Here is a 9,136-nt window from a genome sequence, read left to right on the forward strand (position 1 = left end):
TTTTACTATATTTTTTTTTATTTTGTTAATATTCATTACATAGATGTATATTACTGTTTTACAGTAATATACATATCCTTTTATTAAAGCTACATAGAATTATATTCGCATGATACCTTGACCACTAACATAAAAAATTAAAGCTGTATGGGACATTAGAATTAATTGAGAGGTAAATATTCAAATGAACTGATTCAGGTCATAATATTAGTTGTTGACACTGACTATAGCGTTAAAAATAGTCAAGTTTCTTTAGCATTAATAAGGAGACAACTTTTTCCAGGTAGTAAAACTGATGCTTATGTTATTTTTCTAATTCTTATTGTTATTAGTTAATCATCTAGTTGTTTCAAATATTCCTCTGCTAGGTAATTGTCTTGTAGACCTCCTCCATACAGATGTTTGCCATTTTTTAATATAGTACTGTAACTTTGACATTAGTATGTTATTTACTACATACATTAATGTTAATGTTATATTTTCAGGATTTCCTTGAGCGTCACCTTGGTGTATTTGAACTTGGTTTGGATGAAGATTTTTACCCTTATTTATTTGATTGAATCATTTAAATAAAAAGGGAACTATTCTTTTGGTAAGTTTGGCTGCACTCAGGAACATTTTACTGTATCTTTCTTAAGTCACCAGTGTCATCAGTTCCTCTGAAAGTGTTTTTTTTTATGTTTTTAGACTGGATAGTTTAATGGAATTTATAGATTTTAGAAATCTCTTGTATGAAAAGAACATGTATTTAAGATCATAAGTTGTTTATTGTTTATTAGAAAACTTATTGTCATTTTTTATATGGTTTGGAATATATCTCAAGAACAATATAAAACTTTTTTGGGATGTCAAGTATTTTACTTTTACATGAATCTCTTGCATTCTGGATATTGAAGGTGTTTTTCATGACTGTAAAATTATTTTGCTTCTGAGGGAGTAATTATAAATTTCACTTGAAATAGATTTTTATTTTATTTACTTTTTCTATTCTAATGATTAAATAAAATCTCCAGGATCCTGTACCAATCCGATTAATCACTTGTTTAGTATAGTTTATTGAATAATTTTTTTGTCAAGTAAAATACAAGAACTATTGAACACACCTGTCAACAGCTTTTCAGTAAGTGTAAAGAAAATTTCTGTGCCAGATAAATTCAAACTGGTTTGAAAAGCAATGACTAGGATATTTTATTTTCTACAAGGGATTCAGAGGTTTGATATAGTACTATTACATCCCCATGTTGAGCTTTAATATTTCCTTCTTAAGTGCACTTAATACTCTTTATGCAAGCATATCTCAAGTGCAGTAACATACCGAGGCATGAGAAGAAAGATTGAATTTGTTGGGTTGGTATGGATTTTTCAACATTTGTTTTAGAAATACAAATATTGATGGAAATATGATGTATTTCAGTGAAAGTATTTGAATGCTATGAAGTTCAAGTGATGAGGTTTTATCTCCGTTATTGTGCATTTTCTAAATAATCAGTTTATATATATTTTTATCTGTTATTACATGCGGCAAATAATTTCTCAGTTTCACATTATATTAGTAACGGAATATCTTCTTATACGTATTACCTTATTGTTGGAAAATATCATGCATAAGGAGGCATGTAGCTGAGTTTCAAGTAAGATATTAATGAATTTTTGTCAGTTTAGAATTTTTGTTTTACATAAACAGAAGATATATATGTGATATATAGAAAATAATTATTTTGATACATATATAGTACAAAAAAAAATTATTTCCACCCAACTGTTAAAAAAATAAATGTTATTTTCATGAAAACCTAGCTGGAAAGTAATGCTGTTGTGTTCTGTGAAACTTTGGTTTAGCTAAGGATGGGAGCAGAATTTTTGAGGCCCTGGGTTATGCAGTTGTGGCTTTTGTCTGTCGTGAAGGTTCATTCTGTTGCAAATGTATTTCAACATTTTTTATTTGGAATATACCATACTACAGTAGATTATCATACTTGACAAATGTGACCAACATATGAGTTTAATTCTTGGTATGGTAAGAAAAGAAACTGCAAGTTTACCTGCTGTTGGCTCTAAAATATTTCATGATCACAGGGACCATTTCACATTTGAAGTTTAGAAATTACAGTATTTATGTTCAGCTGGTGCCAGTTACTTGGAATTTCATTAGTTGTCTGTAATTGTCCTTGAGTGGTAAAACTTGGTTTTTGAAATTCATTTAGCTTTTTTCTTTCAATTTCAGATTAATTATTGTAGAACATAATTGTTCAGTTGTATATTTTCATTATTCTTCAGTATGGTATGACAAAGTACAAAGAGTAAGTTGGTTTGTCAAATTCATTATCTGTTGAATGTTCTTGACTGCAAGTGAGATAAAAATTAGTTTTTTGTTTTTATGTAGTCTAATACATAATTTTTTTTTTTTTTTCAAATTTATGGGGCCACCTGGGGCAGGTCAGTTGAAGTCTTTCTATTGATTGGGATATAGCTATACTATTATGTATACTAGGATTAATATATGTTGCATGCATCAGTTTTAGCAAAAAAAAAAATAATTTGTAGCTGTTCTGTTATTTGGTACTTTCGAAAAGCTAAATGCCTACTCCAACTATCTTAATTTATTTACATGAATAAAATTAATATGGTACCAAGGTATTGTGATAACATGCAAATGAATGTTATTTTTAATAGTTATTGCGATGCCAAAAGAATAAATAATTTTTTTTTAATTTGAATGTTTACTGTCACCGTGAACAAATTATTTACCTTTAAGTGTTTTGAAATATGGGCATCTAATATTGGAGCTGCCTGACCATGGGCTGATGTTTCATAGTGTTACCTTGACCAGGTTTTAAGGCTAAGGAGCTTGCTTCTGTTTTGACAGTCTAGTATCAGTGGTAAAAGGTGCCATTTCTCAGTTTTGATAGTACTTTTTCAATAAAGTATATTTTAATGTATTTTATCATACAGTATTTTGTACTGAGTAAATACAAATCATACATTTCAGGTTGTGGGACTCTGTACTTCACTTTTATGTTGCCATATATCATATCTATTTAGGTCTTTTTATTTTTTCAAATATTGGTTGGTTCCCTTACATTATTTTTTTTATTTTGGTCCTTAATGTTCCATTCAATGCGAGTAATTAAGATAGAAAGGAGGTGTGGCTTGGATTTTCATTTTAGGGAATTGGGCCTTAAGGTTACACATCTCATGATATATTGATGAAGGCTGTAAGAAGTCGGTTAGAATTATGAACGGAAAGAGTGTTTCAGGGCGCTGAGTAATGGTGGAAATCAGATGGCTACATTCATTCAACTTCAATATAAATGAAACTTTTTCTTACTTGCTTAACTGAGGATTATTTGATGAACATTCTCCATACAAAATCCCCAAGTAGAAAGATTAAATTCCCAGGGCTAACTTATAGTTTATGTGATGATTTCTGTTTCACCAAAACAGCCAGTTGTCAGAAGTAAACTCCTGGAAGGATTCGTTTTAATCTCAACATTTCTTTCTTTAAAGTTGACTATGATTATTTTCTATATTAAAACAAATATCTTTTTATTGCATATTGCTAATTTTATACAGACATTCTTCATTTAGTGACTGAGTTCTGTTCCTCCAACTAGGTCATGAAACTAATTATGTTGATAAGTGAAGAGTGACCCTGACCAATATTTCACCATTCATTACCAATAGAAAATAATTTTTTAGTCAGTTTTATTATTGAATAATTCCTAGCTTCTTAAACTGAACATTATCCTTTGCACACCTAAATACCACTTCCTTTGCACACCTAACTCCAGTGGTATTGTGAAGAGTGTGTAAATCCATACATTGATGCTATAGACCTGCTTGAATTGTTAGGCATTCAATCTGAGCATTCATTGAAGGAAATGTTTCACTTCCTACCACCAGTAGAGTTTTACAAGTTGCTCTCAGTTCAGTGTTTTCCATGTTTTAAGAAATTTTGCTGCCAGATTATTCTCTATTTTTGGTTCCATTTACATCTATGAGCAGAGTTTTTCCTGCATGAAAACAAATAATTCCAACACCAGGTCCGTGTTGTCAGACACAAACTTAAATGCAATGATGAGATTTTCTACCTGCAATCTTGTGCCAGACTTTAAATGAATTGTAAAGCAGAATTGGAACCAGAAACATTTTTCCCATAAATTGCTCGGGCTGGGTTCTGAATCTGCATGTATTTATTAACCATGTTGTCTATATGTTGTATATAGTAAAGAGAACCAGCCAATTTTTAAAGATGCATCCCTTTGACTTTTCATGGCCCACTGATGCGGCCCCCTCTCTGAAAAGTTTGCATGCCACTGCTATAGACAATAGACATACACATTGATGCTGCAGACAGACACTAAAGCAATGCAAGTGCATAGTTTACCTTCATTTAGTGAATGTGCACATGTAGCTGGGCTTACGTACATATAGACTTAATAGTATAAAGACCCAGTCATTTACAGGACTACTGCATTTGATATAACTTATCATTGATTTAAAAACACAATCATGATTCACAAACATAAAAAAATGTTCATTAATGTAATAATTGATTTTTTGCTTTCATTTTGTGTGCCAAATTAAGCTTGGGTAAAATCTTGGTCATCTTCATAGTTTTCCATTGGAGGCAGAGGAGAAAGAGGAAAGTGAAAGTGGAAGGACTTCTGAGTGTGGAGGTGGAAGGCTGAGGAGATTTCAGTGGCTGAGATGATGCTTGTTACCATGAGCCCATGTAGGCTTAAGGGCAACTTCATCTACACATACAGGAAGGGTAGTAGGGTTGGCTGATTGGCAATTAGGTCATTAGGTCTATAGTCTTTTTAAAAGAAGAAAAAATGCTCTCCATGGAAAAGTAAAAAGAAATATTATTTATGTAGTACGTACAGTATATGAAAATTTATAAAACTCTTACACCATTCAACCACTGTAAACTGCTTGAGCTTAGACAATGTTCTTTTTCTGTGTACCATAATAAAGTTTGTACATTCATTAGACATGTATGTCATTAAGTGAAGAATGTCTGTATTATTACTTTACAGTACTGTATTTGGATGCTAAACCTTTTTCCTACTCTTTGTAAATGGTTGTGGAATATATCTGTAGATGGTTATTGCAAGTGAAATTGGATTTGTCTAAGCAGTGTTTCTGACAAATTGTTAAGTGATTTTTACTGCAGATTTCTAAACCATTGCACTGCTATAACTTACTTTGTCAGTATGAAGGAACAGTGACTATGTCAATATGAAGGAACAGGGACTAAACACCATTACAAGATCTTCCTATCCTGAGATGAGATTCTCATCTCAAGGTAAGCCTTGAATTCTCTGGCTCCCCTATTAATTACAGAACTTTGGTGTGTGATGAAAACTTATATCTTTATTTACTAACATTTAACTTACCTTTTTTTATGTATGTCTGTCTCTCTTACCACATATGTTTTATAAGTGTTCATGTTGCTGTATTCTTCAGTTAGTTCTGGCTTTTTTGGCATCTTATGTCCCATCAAGATCTTCATATCTTGTTCAAGGGCTTGCTGAAAATCTTTTGCTGTTAAAATCCCAGTAAGCAAATGTTTTCTCATAAAATTCTCTTTTTTTTCTTCTTCTTTACTCTTTTGCTTTGGTTCTGAACAAAGTTAAAATCTCATTTATGAAGGATATTTATAGTGGATTTTTTTTATTTTTACAAGTTACTATTTAATTTGCATACCAGAAAGTTTGTTAATTATTATGAGGGATGTTAGGATGTTTTCATAAATTAATGTTCCTCAGTGTCCCACTTGAAGCAGTTGGCCAATTGAGACAGAATCTAAATGTAACCATCACTCCAACAGAAGTAGTCTTTGGATGATGCTTGACATTTTGATGTAATCTCACTTAAATGCCAGCACATCATAAACAACATACAATGGAACACAATTATTAATTAAAAAAAAAAAGCTCACTAAAGTGAATACAGATGGCTCCAAATTTCTCATGGGTGTTAGATTTGCTGCAATATTTGCCATATGTAAAACTAAATATAATGAACATTAAAGTATGTTTTCACATCAGAATTGTCTGCAATCTTTTCTGCTGTTGAAGTAATTTGAACGATCCCTCCAGCCAATATGTTTTGGTGTCAGTTATTCAGATACTAGAGAAATCATGAAAATTACTTTAAAATAGGTCCTTGTTCATAGGGCTGGCAAAATTTTGACTAATGTGGGTCCTTGCTCACATAGCCAGCCATAAAAGGAAATGAAGATGCAGATAAAGGAACCAAGTGTGCAACAAACATTACTACTTGATCAAACCAAAAATTTTCATAAATCATTATGTCACTGAATTCTTTTACAGCAAGTACCTAAATGGCAAAATAAATGATGAAACAGATAAGTAAATGTAAACTTTAGCTACAAATGATTACGACTGTCATCACAGCAGAAAGAAGGAAATGTTTTGAAGCAGTATTTTTCGTCGCTCTTTCTAACTGGTCTAAACTTAGAATTGAGATAATGTCCATTTAGAATCAGACTGATGTTTTGAGAGACATGATTCATATACTTCTGCTCAGAATCTTGTATCTACATCAGTTCCTGCTGATTTTTTCTTAATTACTAAATACCAATTATGATTTTTTTTGTGCTCTTCTTTGACTTCCTTCTAATTTTCCCCGTACATCAGTTTCATCCTGGCTTTTGTCACGTTTTTTACAGTTTTTTTCTTTGTCATATAGGTAACATTCTCCCTGGTGATAATGTCTTATCATAATCTTTTGTCAGTAAGGAACACAGGCTTTCCTTAATGCCACTTTTATTCATTCTCCTCTTTTACTCTTGCTGCCGACTGCATAAACTAATCATAGAACAGACAAAAAATTCATAACAGCTTTTTAAAATCTTAAAAATTAACAATTTATTTTGAATTTGAATGATTAAATTATGAATTTAAATATATAATCTAGAGAGAACCCCTTTGGATGAGCCCTATGAGTGTTGAGAATTTTAGCCCGCTTTGTCTATTTTAATTATTAATGAAAAATAACATTCTGCTGAGTTTTAGTAATTACCTGCAGTCTTCCAGGCTTTGAATAATCTAGCAAAAATATTTCAATCTTGGGTTTCCAAGAGCAGAAATATTTCAATCCTTGGTTTCCAAGACTTGAGGGAGTAACGTACCTTATCATCTTACTCAGTTATAAAATTACCTAGTGAATAGTAGATATTTCCATTGATTAGGAAGTCCTCCTGTTGGAGGTCTCTGGAGGTGTGCAGACAATTTGGTTAAAACATCTGATTGTTTCTTGGACAGCCTTGTGCAGTTCTCATTTTTGTTGGTGGCAAACTGAATTGAATTTTTCCCTTTATTACAAGCACATTGATTCTTAATTTGAAGAAGTGACTTTTCTGTTCTCCCATTTGCTGCCATTGATAAAATTACCTGACAGAGAAAAGTAAGTTTTACATGAAATCTCAAGATGTCTTCAGCTGACAAAGTGAAATTCAAATAGATAGTTGTCCCTTGGATTTTGTTAGGGCCTACAGTGGGTTAGGAAAATTGGTTCTCTCTCTCCCCAACTCCCACTCCCAGTGTGTGTTAAGGCTGATCACCTTGACTTTGATGTTTGCTGATATTTTGGCATCACTTTTTAGTCCAGAGCAGGTAGAGAATCTATATTTCTGATTTTGACTCTGCTCCTCTTCATCTTGCCAGTTAGCTTAGGTATTATATACAGCCTAACTTTCAAGTACAATAAGACTTCTTGTTCCTCATTGGTTTGGTTTTATCCTTCATAAAAGAATGAACGAAAAATTTAAGTGTTAAACCAAATAAAAAAGTTACCTCATACAATTTGAACAGCCTGCCAATTACAGTGAGTCCTCGACTTTTGACGACACCGACTTATGGTGATTTGATCTCGCGGCGCTTTTTCAGTGCTGATAACGGCTCTTTACAGTGCCATATCTTGATGCAGCGCCGCTGTAAGCGCTGTTGAGCATCAAGTCAATGGCACATATAGTGCTGTAACTTGATGCAACATTAAGTTATGGTGCCAAAACTCTTAAGTTATGCTGCTGTTAATGGTGAAAAACTGACTTACTGTAGAAATCAACTTACAGTGCAGCACAGGAATGGATCTCTCTCTCTCTCTCTCTCTCTCTCTCTCTACTCTCTCTCTCTCGTCTCTCTCTCTCTCTCTCTCTCTCTCTCTCTCTCTCTCTCTCTCTCTCTCTCTCTCTCTCTCTCTCCCCCCCCATTAGTTGAGGAGACACTGTAACCCCAGTATTTTTTGTATATGGAGCAAAGTGCTTTGTCTGATTATAGAAGGCAAAAATATGTTTCGGCATCAGGTGTACATTAAGAAGCTTAGTTTCAGTTCCTAATAAATGAACATGCTTCAGAGTTCTCAAGTCATCTCAAAATAAACCTGTAAACGTTGAAAGTGTTGAGCCATATCTTGTTTCTATTTTAAGTGACCTAGTAACATTACAAAGTGCGGACAAAATTTAGGCAAGGAACTACAACTAAAAGGAACGGAATTTATGAAATGTAATGGTAAACATTTGTCAGTACACTATATTGGAAATCCTCTCTCTTCGGATTATTCTTCGAGAATGAATCTGACACATTTGTACTTGGGTTATTCGTCAAGAGTGAATCTTTAAATGCTTGTACGGTATAAATTTTTTTTGTATGTTCTTGACAATCATAAGCTGCACACAAGAGCATATAAACATAAAGGCTCAATGATATGTAATGAACAAACCAGTTTTTAATACATACCTGTGCTTCTTTATTTACAGTAGAACTGGTCAGCAGATAAAATTGCTTGAAATATAACACAAATTTGTAATGATTCTAGTCATGTTATTTTAGAAACCTTTCAGAATTATCACATTTTACAATTATTTTTTTCAAACCGTATGATTTCATTAATGACACAAGTTTTATGACGATGGTATAATATTATATGTTGGCGCTCTCCTCATATAACCTTTAAAACCTTTAAAGAATATGAAGATGCTGATAAATCTTCCAAACTTGCAACTGTGACCAGACATAATGATTATACCTGTTCTCATGATTTACTTCTCTAAAAACCATCATCTTTAATAAATTGCATGCACTTTGGAATAATGAATATGGTAATA

General features: G+C 32.5%; 1 protein-coding gene across 1 annotated transcript in view; it reads left to right on the top strand.

Annotated features, from left to right (window-relative positions):
- Positions 1–5,625, top strand: part of LOC135225778 (F-box/LRR-repeat protein fbxl-1-like) — a gene marked incomplete in the record, with an annotated part of 240,007 nt that extends 234,382 nt beyond the window's left edge. The window contains 1 exon segment of the mRNA XM_064265244.1: positions 486–5,625. Coding sequence (XP_064121314.1) covers positions 486–560 — 75 coding nt within the window.
- Positions 5,626–9,136: the final 3,511 nt, after the last annotated feature.

This window comes from Macrobrachium nipponense, chromosome 13 (genome assembly GCF_015104395.2).
Source record: "Macrobrachium nipponense isolate FS-2020 chromosome 13, ASM1510439v2, whole genome shotgun sequence".
In the NCBI taxonomy this organism is placed as follows: Eukaryota; Metazoa; Arthropoda; class Malacostraca; order Decapoda; family Palaemonidae; genus Macrobrachium; species Macrobrachium nipponense.